The sequence below is a fragment of the Nerophis ophidion genome, linkage group LG07, assembly GCF_033978795.1.
Source record: "Nerophis ophidion isolate RoL-2023_Sa linkage group LG07, RoL_Noph_v1.0, whole genome shotgun sequence".
In the NCBI taxonomy this organism is placed as follows: Eukaryota; Metazoa; Chordata; class Actinopteri; order Syngnathiformes; family Syngnathidae; genus Nerophis; species Nerophis ophidion.
In genome coordinates, this window is record NC_084617.1 from 74,117,089 (window position 1) to 74,132,923 (window position 15,835).

Here is a 15,835-nt window from a genome sequence, read left to right on the forward strand (position 1 = left end):
TACGGCCGGTTTAGTTTACTAAATTGCAATTTTAAATTTCGCGCGAATTATCCTGCTGAAAACGTCGCGGTACGATGACGCGTGCGCGTGACGTCACGGATTGTAGCAGACCGATCCCAGCTATAAGTCGTCTGCTTTAATCGCATAATTCCACAGTATTCTGGACATCTGAATAATTTGCAATTTCTTCAATTAATAATGGAGACGTCAAAGAAGAAAGATGCGGATGGGAAGCGGTGTATTGCGGCCGCTTTTAGCCACACAAACACAGCCGGTGTTTCCTTGTTTACATTCCCGAAAGATGACGGTGAAGCTTTACTATGGAACAGAGAGGTCAAGCGAACATGGTTCCCTACCACATGTCAACCGGCAGGTTTCGGTAAAAAAATGGTGGTAATGAGTCGGCTCTTATCGTAGACATGAGCGGAGAGCTTGCGTCCTCCTGCAGCTGCGGACTCGCTTGCCTCCTCCCACCGGAGACACTGGTGGTCACCACACCCCTCCGACTTTCAGGTTGTACAGGTACGGCCATATAATCTCACTAAAACACTAGCAACACAATAAGCCGATAAGGGGTTTTCCAGGATTATCCTAGTAAATGTGTCTAATAACATCTGAATCGCTCCTACTGCCCACATCTTTTTTTTTTCCTAGTCCTTCACTCTCACTTTCCTCATCCACGAATCTTTCATCCTCGCTCAAATTAATGGGGAAATTGTCGCTTTCTCGGCCCGAATCGCACTCGCTGCTGGTGGCCATGATTGTAAACAATGTTCAGATGTGAGGAGCTCCACAACCCGTGACGTCACGCGCACATCGTTTGCTACTTCCGGTACAGGCAAGGCTTTTTTATTAGCGACCAAAAGTTGCCAACTTTATTGTGGATGTTCTCTACTAAATCCTTTCAGCAAAAATATGGCAATATCGCGAAATGATCAAGTATGACACATAGAATGGACCTGCTATCCCCGTTTAAATAAGAACATCTCATTTCAGTAGGCCTTTAAAGGGGAACATTATCACAATTTCAAAAGGGTTAAAAACAATAAAAATCAGTTCCCAGTGGCTTGTTGTATTTTTTGAAATTTTTTTCCAAATTTTACCGGTCTCGGAATATCCCTAAATAAAGCTTTAAAGTGCCTTATTTTCGTCTCTCTGCGAAGACACTGGCCATTTCCCTGTGACGTCACACAGTGCTGCCAATGTAAACAAACAATGGGAATACCACAGCAAGATATAGCGACATTAGCTCGGATTCAAACTCGGATTTCAGCGACTTAAGCGATTCAACAGATTACGCATGTATTGAAACAGATGGTTGGAGTATGAAAATATTGAAGAAGAAACTGAAGCTATTGACGCTATTCATAGCCATAGCATGGCCGAATAGCTGCGTTAGCATTGCCGGTAAAAAGTGCGGACCAAACGATCAGGACTTTCGCATCTTTTGACACTGGAGCAACTTAAATCCGTCGATTGGTAAGTGTTTGTTTCGCATTAAATGTGGGTGGAAGGAAACGTAATATAGTTGCAAATGCATCTACAGGTTATCCATACATCTCTGTGCCATGTCTGCTTTAGCACCGCCGGTAAATAGCATGTTAGCATCGATTAGCGTAGCATGTTAGCATCGATTAGCTGGCAGTCAACATCAACAAAACTCACCTTTGTGATTTCGTTGACTAGCGTTGCAAATGCATCTGCAGGTTATCCATACATCTCTGTGCCATGTCTGTCTTAGCATCGCCGGTCAAATGTGGAGACACTCTGGCACATTCAACGGGGGTCTGGCGGCAGACACTTTGGCATCTTCGGGCCAGTGGTGCAACTTGAATCCCTCCCTGTTAGTGTTGTTACACCCTCCGACAACACACCGTCGAGGCATGATGTCTCCAAGGTTCCAAAAAATAGTCAAAAAAACGGAAAATAACAGAGCTGAGACCCGGTGTTTGTAATGTGTTGAAAATGAAAATGGCGGGTGTGTTACCTCGGCGACGTCACATTCTGACGTCATCGCCTCCAGCGCGATAAACAGAAAGGCGTTTAATTCGCCAAAATTCACCCATTTAGAGTTCGGAAATCGGTTAAAAAAATAGATGGTCTTTTTTCTGCACCATCAAGGTATATATTGACGCTTACATAGGTCTGCTGATAATGTTCCCCTTTAAAGTAGAAGGTAAAGAAGGACATTAGTGCGTTCGAACCCCATATTTAAGACCGCAGTTTAGAGATTTTGGAGGAACAGTGCTAAAAAAGTGCACTGCTCCCTTCTTGCCTTGAATAACAGCCCGAGGGAGATGTCGCCAGCAGGGATGTACAAACTACAAGTTCTTGTCAAAGATGAACTACTGAGTGACATGATATGCTCAGATCAGAGACCAGTTGCAGCAAATTAACGACAATTTATTGTACTGAGGTAAGGCTGGGTGATATAAGGATATACTGGATATATCACGATATAGAAAATGACTACATGGTGATATTGGAGTATACGTTCTCACGCAGTTGCTTTTAGCTGCAGGCATTACACTACAGGCTCTTCCCGCTCTTGTCTTTCCTCCTCACAGACAGCAAGCACACCTTCTTACATACGTAAGGCCTAGACAGGAGGAGGACAGAGTGTAGGTACACAGAACATCAGAAGGTCAAATGTTCGAGAAAAAGAGAGCAGACAGTGTTGAAACCTTGTGTGAGAACCGCAGGTGCAGAAACACAAAAGAAGAATCCCTGCAGACACTGGCAGAGAGATTTTCCGTGTGATGTTCACATTGTTGTTACTCAGCCAGCGTTTGTGGGTCTGATGGACCCCTTGCATTTTGTGCCTTTTAATGCCACACAATCAAACACTTTAATGTTAAAATACCGAACAGATTTATACCTCATCACGATAAATATCTGTTCAGTATTTTAACATAAAAGTGTTTGATTGTGAGGCGTTAAAAGGCACAAAATGCAAGGGGTCCATCAGACCCACAAACGCCGGCTGAGTAACAACAATATGAACATTACATTAGGATTAATCTAAGAACCTATAATAGAAAAGTTGGAACCCGAAGTCATAAAGGTTAAGATCCCCTGATTTGGATGACAAGTTTTAAATATGCTTTGGTTTCCATATGAGTTGGGAAATTGTGTAAGATGTAAATATAAACAGAATACAATGATTTGCAAATATTTTTCAACCCATATTCAGTTGAATATGCTACAAAGACAACATATTTGATGTTCAAACTCATAGACTTTATATATTTTTGGCAAGTAATAATTAACTTAGAATTTCATGGCTGCAACACGTGCCAAAGTAGTTGGGAAAGGGCATGTTCACCACTGTGTTACATTACCTTTTCTTTTAACAACACTCAATAAACGTTTGGGAACTGAGGAAACTAATTGTTGAAGCTTTGAAAGTGGAATTCTTTCCCATTCTTGTTTTATGTAGAGCTTCAGTCGTTCAACAGTCCGGGGTCTCCGCTGTCCTATTTTACGCTTCATAATGCGCCACACATTTTCCATGGGAGACAGGTCTGGACTGCAGGCGGGCCAGGAAAGTACCCGCACTCTTTTACTACGAAGCCACGCTGCTGTAACACGCGGCTTGGCATTGTCTTGCTGAAATAAGCAGGGGCGTCCATGATAACGTTGTTTGGATGACAACATATGTTGCTCCAAATCCTGTATGGACCTTTCAGCATTAATGGTGCCTTCACAGATGTGTAAGTTACCCATGCCTTGGGCACTAATGCACCCCCATACCATCACACATGCTGGCTTTTGAACTTTGCGTCGATAACAGTCTGGATGGTTCGCTTCCCCTTTGGTCCGGATGACAGGATGTCGAATATTTCCAAAAACAATTTGAAATGTGGACTCGTCAGACCACTGAACACTTTTCCACTTTGCCTCAGTCTTTCTTAGATCAGCTCGGGCCCAGCCTGGGTGTTGTTGAGAAATGGCTTTCGCTATGCATAGCAGAGTTTAAACTTGCACTTACAGATGTAGCGACCAACTGTAGTTACTGAAAGTGGTTTTATGAAGTGTTTCTGAGCCCATGTGGTGATATCCTTTACACACCGATGTCTGTTTTTGATGCAGTACCGCCTGAGGGATCAACGGTCGGTAATATCATCGCTTACGTGCAGTGATTTCTCCAGATTCTTTGAACCTTTTGATGATTTTACGGACCATAGATGGTAAAATCCCTAAATTCCTTGCAATAGAAATGTTGTTCTAAAACTATTTGACAGTTTGCTTACAAAGTGGTGACCTTCGCCCCATCTTTGTTTGTGAATTACTTAGCATTTTTTGGGAAGCTGTTTTTATAGCCAATCATGGCACCCACCTGTTCCCAATTAGCCTGCACACCAGTGGGATGTTCCAAATAAGTATCAGTATTTATTGCCACCTTTCCCAACTTCTTTGTCACGTGTTGCTGGCATCAAATTCTAAAGTTAATGATTATTTGCAAAAAAGTTTGAAGATCAAATAGTGAAGTGAAGTGAATTATATTTATATAGCGCTTTTCTCTAGTGACTCAAAGCGCTTTACATAGTGAAACCCAATATCTAAGTTACATTTAAACCAGTGTGGGTGGCACTGGGAGCACGTGGGTAAAGTGTCTTGCCCAAGGACACAACGGCAGTGACTAGGATGGCAGAAGCGGGAATCGAACCTGCAACCCTCAAGTTGCTGGCACGGCCACTCTACCAACCGAGCTATACCGCTGTTGTCTTTGTAGCATATTCAACTGAATATGGGTTGAAAATGATTTCCAAATCATTGTATTCCGTTTATATTTACACTTAACACCATTTCCCAACTCATATGGAAACGGGGTTCGTACTTAAGATTAGGAGTACTCACCCGTGATGAGCTCCCGAACCTCCATGTCATTGGTCTTCCTCAAGAGGCGGACGAGGGCAGGAATTCCGTCGCAGTTTTTGATGGCCACCTTGTTGTCATTGTCCTTGCCGTAAGAGATGTTGCGCAGGGCGCCGCAGGCCTTGCGGTGGACCTCAGACTTGGGGTGGTCCAGCAGCCCCACCAGGACCGGAATTCCTTTGAGGTGACGCACGTCCTTTTTGATCTTGTCATTCTCGTAGCACAGGTGCTGCAAATAAGCCGCGGCATTGGACTTGACGGGGTCGATGGGGTGGGCCAACATGGCAATGACTTCCGGGAGGTCCGGGTCGCGCCAGCGCGGATCCTTACGGATGCTGTCGACGGAGGGCGAGCGCCGGCCGCCCATGCGGTCCAGACTGGCCATGCTGCCCCGCTCTGGCTGGGCCAGTGGTGCGGAGTATATGCCCTGGATGTAAGGGTGGCGGTCATCCAGCAGCTCTGTGTCGACGGGTTCATCTGGGTAGCCTCTGAAAAAACACAGAGAGAGAGAACAATGGAGTTGAGAGCGATGGAGGCCTGAACACGAGGCGAGTAACTTCTGTCTGACAGCAGAATTTAGGAGTTTGAGAGAAAGCCAACCGATGCCACTGAAAAAAAGTCGGGTGAATGAGAGGTGAAACAAAACAATGTCGGTGATAGGAAGACGCGTCGGGCATGGTAAGCGCGCACACACACACACACACACACACACACACACACACACACACACACACACACACACACACACACACACTTTCTTGTATTCCTTACCTTCTTGAAACCTGCGAAAAATGCCTACCTCTTTAGAACCACCCTTTCTAGATATATCCATATTTATATTTACAAGATTGATATTATATAAATACTAATCAAATATCTAAAAAAAGGTAAGAATTTAGTTATTAGGGACCGAATGTCCCTTTGGGACAGAGGACCCTATTGAATTACTAGCGTTTTATTCTTTCTTTATTATTATTCCGCCGCTTTGAGCTGTAATTTGACCCCCTTGACATGCTTCAAAACACACCAAATTAAACATACACTGGCGAACATTGCGATTTAATTAAAAAAAACCTAACCCCAAAACAAAGAATTGCGCTCTAGCGCCCCCTGGGAAGGAAACACAGACAAAACTGCCTGTAACTTCCAGTAGGAATGTCGTAGCCACGTGAAAGAAGAACCTCTATGTAGGTCTCACTTAGACCTAGATTTCATATACTGACACCCTAGAGCAAAAATCAACAGGAAGTTTGCAATTTCCCCTTCAAAACACAAGGCGAGTAACTTCTGTCTGACAGCAGAATTTAGGAGTTTGAGAGAAAGCCAACCGATGCCACTGAAAAAAAGTCAGGTGAATGAGAGGTGAAACAAAACAATGTCGGTGATAGGAAGACGCGTCGGGCATGGTAAGCACGCACACACACACACACACACACACACACACACACACACACACACACACACACACACACACACACACACACACACACACACACACACACACACTTTCTTGTATTCCTTACCTTCTTCAGACCTGCGAAAAATGCCTACCTATTTAGAACCACCCTTTCTAGATATATGCATATTTATATTTACAAGATTGATATTATATAAATACTAATCAAATACATAAAAAAAGGTAAGAATTTAGTTATTAGGGACCAAATGTCCCTTTGGGACAGAGGACCCTATTGAATTTCTAGCGTTTTATTCGTTCTTTATTATTATTGCGAAGCTTTGAGCTGTAATTTGACCCCCTTAACATGCTTCAAAACTCACCAAATTAAACATACACTGGCGAACATTGCGATTTAATTAAAAAAAACCCAACCCCAAAACAAAGGATTGCGTTCTAGCGCCCCCTGGGAAGGAAACACAGACACAACTGCCTGTAACTTCCAGTAAGAATGTCGTAGCCACGTGAAACAAAAACCTCTATGTAGGTCTCACTTAGACCTAGATTTCATACACTGACACCCTGGAGGAAAAATCAACAGGAAGTTTACAATTCCCCCTTAAAAAAAAAAGTTCTGTAAAAACACTCACCTTTGCCTCTTTGAGCTGTAATTTGACCCCCTTAACATGCTTCAAAACTCACAAAATTTAACATACACATCAGGACTGGCGAACATTGCGATTTAATAAAAAAAAAAAACCTAACCCCAAAACTAAGGATTGCGCTCTAGCGCCCCTTCGGAAGGAAACACAGACAAAACTGCCTGTAACTTCCAGTAGGAATGTTGTAGCAACGTGAAACAAAAACCTCTATGTAGGTCTCACTTAGACCTAGATTTAATACACTGACACCCTGGAGCAAAAATCAACAGGAAGTTTTCAATTCCCCCTTCAAAACAAAAGTTCTAAAAAAACTGAGCTGTAATTTGACCCCCTTAACATGCTTCAAAATTCACCAAACTGGACACAAACATCAGACCTGGCGAAAATTGCGATGTAATAAAAAAATAAAAAATAAACTCCAAATTGCGCTCTAGCACCCTTTAGGAATAAAACATAGACAAAACTGCTCCTAGGAAGAAAACACGGACAAAACTGCTTGTAACGTCCGGTAGGAATGTCGTAGAGATATGAAACAAAAACCTCTATGTAGGTCTTACTTACTTCATTCATTTACATCCTTCAGCAAAAAGAAACAGGAAGTTGGCATTTACCCCTTCAAAAAAAAAGTTTTGTAAAAACCTGTCACCTTTTTAAAACATTATCTCCTCTGAGCGCGTTTGTTGTGTCGGCTTCAAACTCGCACAGGAAAGAGACTGAACCCTTCTGATTAAAAGTTGCGCAAAGAGTTTTTCTTACTGGGCGGCATAGCTCGGTTGGCAAAGTGGCCGTGCTAGCAACTTGAGAGTTGCACATTCGATTCCCGCTTCCGCCATCCTAGTCACTGCCGCTGTGTCCTTGGGCAAAACACTTTACCCACCTGCTCCCAGTGCCACCCACACTGGTTTAAATGTAACTTAGATATTAGGTTTCACTATGTAAAGCGCTTTGAGTCACTCGAGAAAAGCGCTATATAAATATAATTCACTCCACTTCACTACTGCTCCGGTTTCAATTTTACGAGCCTTCAAAGAACCGCTGCTGCGCTGCTTCCGTCTAAAGATGGCCGCTTAAAAGCAGGAAGCACCAGTGTGACCACACAATGCAGAGAAGGTAGGTACTGTGCAGGTAAAGATATGTTGACTGGGTGAAAGAAGGAGGCACCAGTTTGACTCCAGGATACAGAGAAGGTAGGTAAAGTGCAGGTAAAGATATGTTGTCTGGGTGATGGCAGGAAGCACCAGTGTGACCCCAGGATGCAGGGAAGGTAGGTAATGTGCAGGTAAAGATATGTTGAATGGGTGATGGCAGGAAGCACCAGTGTGACCCCAGGATGCAGGGAAGGTAGGTAATGTGCAGGTAAAGATATGTTGAATGGGTGATGGCAGGAAGCACCAGTGTGACCCCAGGATGCAGGGGAGGTAGGTAACGTGCAGGTAAAGATATGTTGACTCGGTGAAAGAAGGATGCACCAGTTTGACTCCAGGATACAGAGAAGGTAGGTAAAGTGCAGGTAAAGATATGTTGAATGGGTGATGGCAGGAAGCACCAGTGTGACCCCAGGATGCAGGGAAGGTAGGTAATGTGCAGGTAAAGATATGTTGAATGGGTGATGGCAGGAAGCACCAGTGTGACCCCAGAATGCAGGGAAGGTAGGTAATGTGCAGGTAAAGATATGTTGTCTGGGTGATGGCAGGAAGCACCAGTGTGACCCCAGGATGCAGGGAAGGTAGGTAATGTGCAGGTAAAGATATGTTGAATGGGTGATGACAGGAAGCACCAGTGTGACCCCAGGATGAAGGGGAGGTAGGTAATGTGCAGGTAAAGATATGTTGAATGGGTGATGGCAGGAAGCACCAATGTGACCCCAGGATGCAGGGAAGGTAGGTAATGTGCAGGTAAAGATATGTTGAATGGGTGATGGCAGGAAGCACCAGTGTGACCCCAGGATGCAGGGGAGGTAGGTAACGTGCAGGTAAAGATATGTTGTCTGGGTGATGGCAGGAAGCACCAGTGTGACCCCAGGATGCAGGGGAGGTAGGTAACGTGCAGGTAAAGATATGTTGTCTGGGTGATGGCAGGAAGCACCAGTGTGACCCCAGGATGCAGGGAAGGTAGGTAACGTGCAGGTAAAGATATGTTGTCTGGGTGATGGCAGGAAGCACCAGTGTAACCCCAGGATGCAGGGGAGGTAGGTAACGTGCAGGTAAAGATATGTTGTCTGGGTGATGGCAGGAAGCACCAGTGTGACCCCAGGATGCAGGGAAGGTAGGTAATGTGCAGGTAAAGATATGTTGTCTGGGTGATGGCAGGAAGCACCAGTGTGACCCCAGGATGCAGGGAAGGTAGGTAATGTGCAGGTAAAAATATGTTGAATGGGTGATGGCAGGAAGCACCAGTGTGACCCCAGGATGCAGGGAAGGTAGGTAATGTGCAGGTAAAAATATGTTGAATGGGTGATGGCAGGAAGCACCAGTGTGACCCCAGGATGCAGGGAAGGTAGGTAATGTGCAGGTAAAGATATGTTGTCTGGGTGATGGCAGGAAGCACCAGTGTAACCCCAGGATGCAGGGAAGGTAGGTAACGTGCAGGTAAAGATATGTTGTCTGGGTGATGGCAGGAAGCACCAGTGTGACCCCAGGATGCAGGGAAGGTAGGTAATGTGCAGGTAAAGATATGTTGAATGGGTGATGGCAGGAAGCACCAATGTGACCCCAGGATGCAGGGAAGGTAGGTAATGTGCAGGTAGAGATATGTTGAATGGGTGATGGCAGGAAGCACCAGTGTGACCCCAGGATGCAGGGGAGGTAGGTAACGTGCAGGTAAAGATATGTTGTCTGGGTGATGGCAGGAAGCACCAGTGTGACCCCAGGATGCAGGGAAGGTAGGTAATGTGCAGGTAAAGATATGTTGTCTGGGTGACGGCAGGAAGCACCAGTGTGACCCCAGGATGCAGGGAAGGTAGGTAATGTGCAGGTAAAGATATGTTGTCTGGGTGATGGCAGGAAGCACCAGTGTGACCCCAGGATGCAGGGAAGGTAGGTAACGTGCAGGTAAAGATATGTTGTCCGGGTGATGGCAGGAAGCACCAGTGTGACCCCAGGATGCAGGGAAGGTAGGTAATGTGCAGGTAAAGATATGTTGAATGGGTGATGGCAAGAAGCACCAGTGTGACCCCAGGATGCAGGGAAGGTAGGTAATGTGCAGGTAAAGATATGCTGAATGGGTACAGGCAGGAAACACCAGAAAAAGTCGGTCCTGTCCATCCCTGCATGCAGCTTTAATCCATTTTTTTTTATTTTGGCCAAAGGGAGCGCATTTAAATGTCTTACACACTTGTTATTACATATGTTGGCCAGAGGGGGAGCATTTCAAATTTCCACACACACTTGTTATTTCATATGTTGACCAGAGTTGGGAGCACTTTTAAAAGCGACACAGTCATTTTGAAACATTCCTCCTTTTTGGGACCACCCTCGTTTTGATAGATTTTACCACCAGGGGTGCAAATTGACTCTACATTTGTTTTTTTTCTAAAATGCTAAAGGCCGGTGACAAACGAGTCAGGGACCGCAGATGGCCCCGTGTCGTAAAATGTGTGCTAAAGACTTTATCTCGGCTGGAACTTATGCTCATCGTTCAGAATCCTCCTTTCCACTTCGCAGCTTGAGACTTGTTTATCTCGGTTACTTCACCCATATGGCGCCTTCTCATCTTTGACGGTTAGTGGTTCGGTGGTGCGGTAAAAAGCTGGCCGTTGGCCGTGGTTGACATGGAATTCTAGTGAGAGCTCTAATTTTAATGAGTTTTATGTTAATTATGTGTTTCCATAGTCCTTTGCTGGCATGCTGGGTCGGGGGGAGGAGAGCTCCAAGTGCTAACTTGCCGCAGCTCTTCTGTATTCCTCTGATTCTACTTCTCTTCGGGGAGCCTGCAGTCACACGTTAGCGTGTACGCTAAGACGATTGATACGATGCAAACTGGGGGAGGAATCGCAAAGAAACAATGTAATGAATTTCCAATTCAGCTTGGGAAGAAAAGACTCCGGTACTAGAGAATGAAGTAGGCACCATGTCAGCCAAAGTGCTTAAAGCATGCAACAGGAACCAAGAGAGCAGAACGAGAATGGCAAACTTTGGGTGTCCCAGTCAACATTAAGCTGACACTCGTGATATCGCCCTGTCTCTGCTTTGAACTTCAACACAATTGATAATAACTATAGCAACAGCCCTTAAGCATAAGATTTGTGTGATAATTTATACATGGTTATTCTAACGTCAAGACACAACACAATGCACACGACGCAGCTCCAATTCTGAAAGCAATCGACATGGCTATCGGAATCACGCGGAACCAAAATGAACCCGCTTCGAGATGAAAGTAAAAGTGAAAACAAGGCCAGAAAAAGCCAGACGAAGCAACCAAGAGTTCGCTTAACTCCGACACCAAAGAAGACGACCCCAGCGTCCCCAGAACACAGAAGTAGGAGGACAAAGTCCTGCCAGACGAAGCCTACCGGACTGTAGGCTACTGTATGCCGTGTTACAGGAACTGCCATTTGTTAAATGTGTGTAAATAGTTCATGTTTCAATGTATACACTTGTAACTACTGGATATGTGCGGCCAATATATGTACATGTGGGGGAGACCACTTCCAATCTTTGGATTTGCAAGTCGTCTCTTTGCACGGATATAGAAGTACTACTTCAACACAATTGATAATAACTATAGCAACGGCCCTTAAGCATAAGATTTGTGTGATAATTTATACATGGTTATTCTAACGTCAAGACACAACACAATGCACACGACGCAGCTCCGATTCTGAAAGCAATCGACATGGCTATCGAAATCACGCGGAACCAAAATGAACCCGCTTCGAGATGAAAGTAAAAGTGAAAACAAGGCCAGAAAAAGCCAGACGAAGCAACCAAGAGTCCGCTTAACTCCAACACCAAAGAAGACGACCCCAGCGTCCCCAGAATGCAGAAGTAGGAGGACAAAGTCCTACCAGACGAAGCCTACCAGACTGTAGGCTACTGTATGCCGTGTTACAGGAACTGCCATTTGTTGAATGTGTGTAAATAGTTCATGTTTCAATGTATACACTTGTAACTACTGGATATGTGGGGCCAATATATGTATATGTGGGGGAGACCACTTCCAATCTTTGGATTTGCAAGTCGTCTCTTTGCACAGATATAGAAGTACTACTTCAACACAATTGATAATAACTATAGCAACGGCCCTTAAGCATGAAATTTGTGTGATAATTTATACAAGATCATTCTAACGTCAAGACACAACACAATGCACACGACGCAGCCCCGATTCTGAAAGCAATCGACATTTCTATCGAAAAAGAAAACGCCGCCACGCGGAACGAAACTCAACCCATCTCGAGATGAAATAAGAAGTGAAAACAAGGCCAGAAAATAAGCCAGACGAAGCAACCAGGAGTCCGCTTAACTCCAACACCAAAGAAGACGACCCCAGCGTCCCCAGAACGCAGAAGTAGGAGGACAAAGTCCTACCGGACGAAGCCCACCGGACTGTAGGCTACTGTATGCCGTGTTACAGGCACTGCCATTTGTTGAATGTGTGTAAATAGTTCATGTTTCGATGTATACACTTGTAACTACTGGATATGTGCGGCCAATATGGGGGAGACCACTTCCAATCTTTGGATTTGCAAGTCGTCTCTTTGCACAGATAGAGAAGTACTACTTCAACACAATTGATAATAACTATAGCAACGGCCCTTAAGCATTAGATTTGTGTGATAATTTATACATGATTATTCTAACGTCAAGACACCACACAATGCACACGACGCAGCTCCGATTCTGAAAGCAATCGACATGGCTATCGAAAAAGAAAACGCCGCCACGTGGAACGGAAATCAACCCCCCCTTTAAATGAAAGTAAAAGTGAAAACAAGGCCAGAAAATAAGCCAGACGAAGCAACCAAGAGTCCGCTTAACTCCAACACCAAAGAAGACGACCCCAGCGTCCCCAGAACACAGAAGTAGGAGGACAAAGTCCTACCGGACGAAGCCCACCAGACTGTATGCTACTGTATGCCGTGTTACAGGCACTGCCATTTGTTAAATGTGTGTAAATAGTTCATGTTTCAATGTATACACTTGTAACTACTGGATATGTGCGACCAATATATGTACATGTGGGGGAGACGACTTCCAATCTTTGGATTTGCAAGTCGTCTCTTTGCACAGATAGAGAAGTACTACTTCAACACAATTGATAATAACTATAGCAACAGCCCTTAAGCGTGAGATTTGTGTGATAATTTATACATGATCATTCTAACGTCAAGACACAACACAATGCACACGACGTAGCCCCGATTTTGAAAACAATCGACATGGCTATCGGAAAACAAAACGCCGCCACGTGGAACGGAAATCAACCCGCCTTTAAATGAAAGTAAAAGTGGAAACAAGGCCAGAAAATAAGCCAGACGAAGCAACCAAGAGTCCGCTTAACTCCAACACCAAAGAAGACGACCCCAGCGTCCCCAGAACGCAGAATTAGGAGGACAAAGTCCTCCCGGACGAAGCCCACCAGACTGTAGGCTACTGTATGCCGTGTTACAGGCACTGCCATTTGTTGAATGTGTGTAAATAGTTCATGTTTCAATGTATACACTTGTAACTACTGGATATGTGTGGCCAATATATGTATATGTGGATGGGGGCGTGGTCTGCAGGCCTGCCGCGGAGCAGGGTGTGGAGGGACTGGCCTCGAAGCACAGCTGACAGGTGATTGGATTACCCAGCTGGGACTGATCATCCAATCACCTGCCATGCTTATTAGCAGCAGCCGGACCGAGACATGGGTGTTGGGAGTTGGAGCGAGACAGAGACAGACTGGAGAACAGAGCAAGACACACACAAGAGAGGAGAGACTGGGGATGGACAGTCGAGTGCGATTGCTGAGGCATAGGACTCAATAAAACGTTTTCGTGCCAGTGTGTGGTGGCCAGGAGAACCCACTAGAGGGCAACCTATACAGTCCACAACACAATTAGTCCAGAAAATACATGTGTTCTATAGCCAAGAAATTACGGTACATAAGTCTGAAAGCTGGAACTTTAGGGATAGGGCTCGTTTAAAATTGCATACCATGCATTACTCTACTCACACACAAACAGCGGTGACAACAAAACCTACAAGTAAAACAAAAACATGTTGGAGAACACAGACCTCTGCAGGAAACCAGGAACCAGAGATAAGGAGGGGACAGTAGAGGCTTAATCCCAATGATTGCAATGCAACAACCGCATTTCTGGGGCTTGGCAAAAAATACCCAGTAGCCTCAACAGACTGTATGAAAAACACTATGCGTCGCCTCTAAATGTTTCCTCAGGAAACACGCTCCCACGCTCGGAGGTCATCATCTATCTTTTGATTGCAAACAGACCTGGGAGGAAGAGAAAAAACTAAACACATTCAAGATACCGTATTTTCCGGACTATAGGGCGCGCTAAATAATAATTTTGGTTGTGCTTACCGACCTCGGTAAGACCACTCAGCAGCAGTCCGCCTTATAATCCTGTGCGCCTTATATATGAGCAAAGCTGGAAAATAGACCATTCATCAGCAGTCCGCCCTATTGTTAGAATAATTATGTACATATTATATTATCATCATAACTATATGCTTAAGGGCCGTTACCATAAAGTATTGTCAATTTGTGCTGAAGCGTTTTTTCTGTATTTGTGCGGAATTAGCAATCTGAGAGATTGCTTGCCTTTCTTTTCTTTGAGTGTTCTGTTCAGATACCGCCTGCTGACTGCCAAGGCCAAACATTCTGTTCTGGGACCAGCACAAGAACAGACTGGGCGATAGCACCAAGTGTCAACATATTTGCATTTTCGTATTATCATGTCTTAGTCACAATGATAGGGATTTCCTTAATAAATACAGGAGGCACGCGGGCTGCGCTTTAGAACGTTGTTTGGGTCTGTAACGAGAGTACAGCCCAAAACACGTGTCTCCTCATGAGCTCTATTCAACCCTGTGTCTGCTTGGTTCCTTGCTTCTTGTCTGATTAATAGATGTCACCAGTGTTTGAACCTGACATCTTCTTGGTCCTTCCAGCCGGATCCCAAACAAGTCTGACGATTCCAGCCGGGTGAGTAAAATCGGAAGACCATGGCACCCACATCTCCCATTGAGGAGCTGATTTTCTTCACCCCGGGCTGGGATCGGAATGACTGACGGGAACCGAGGACATGAGGAAGGAACGCGGATTTCAGCGAGTACATTTTGAATTACAAAGAGAAAAAGCGTGTAACTGAGGGTTATGACGCGTAAGAGAATAAAGCGACGCATAGAAGAAGCATGTAACTAAGGGTTGCGATGCATAGGAAAGTGTGTAACTAAGGGTTGCGATGCATAGGAAAGTGTGTAACTAAGGGTTGCGATGCATAGAAAAGTGTGTAACTAAGGGTTGCGATGCATAGAATAAGCATGTAACTAAGGGTTGGGATGCATAGGAAAGTGTGTAACTAAGGGTTGCGATGCATAGAAAAGTGTGTAACTAAGGGTTGCGATGCATAGAATAAGCATGTAACTAAGGGTTGGGATGCATAGGAAAGTGTGTAACTAAGGGTTGCGATGCATAGAAGAAGCATGTAACTAAGGGTTGCGACGCATGGAATAAGCATGTAACTATGGGTTGCGATGCATAGAAAAGTGTGTAACTAAAGGTTACGACACAGAAAAAGCGTGTAACTGAGGGTTATGACGCATAAGAGAAAAAAGCGACGCATAGAAGAAGCATGTAACTAAGGGTTGCGATGCATAGGAAAGTGTGTAACTAAGGGTTGCGATGCATTGGAAAGTGTGTAACTATGGGTTGCGATGCATAGAAAAGT

At 44.7% G+C, this 15,835-nt stretch overlaps 1 protein-coding gene across 7 annotated transcripts in view; it reads right to left on the minus strand.

Moving 5' to 3' along the window:
• The window catches only part of arvcfb (ARVCF delta catenin family member b), a 334,691-nt gene that overhangs the window by 123,261 nt on the left and 195,595 nt on the right, over nt 1–15,835 (minus strand). For all 7 annotated transcript variants that reach the window (XM_061907096.1, XM_061907097.1, XM_061907092.1 and 4 more), the window contains exon 4: nt 4,861–5,366. In XM_061907096.1, coding sequence (XP_061763080.1) covers nt 4,861–5,366 — 506 coding nt within the window. The remainder of the gene's footprint in view (nt 1–4,860; nt 5,367–15,835) is intronic.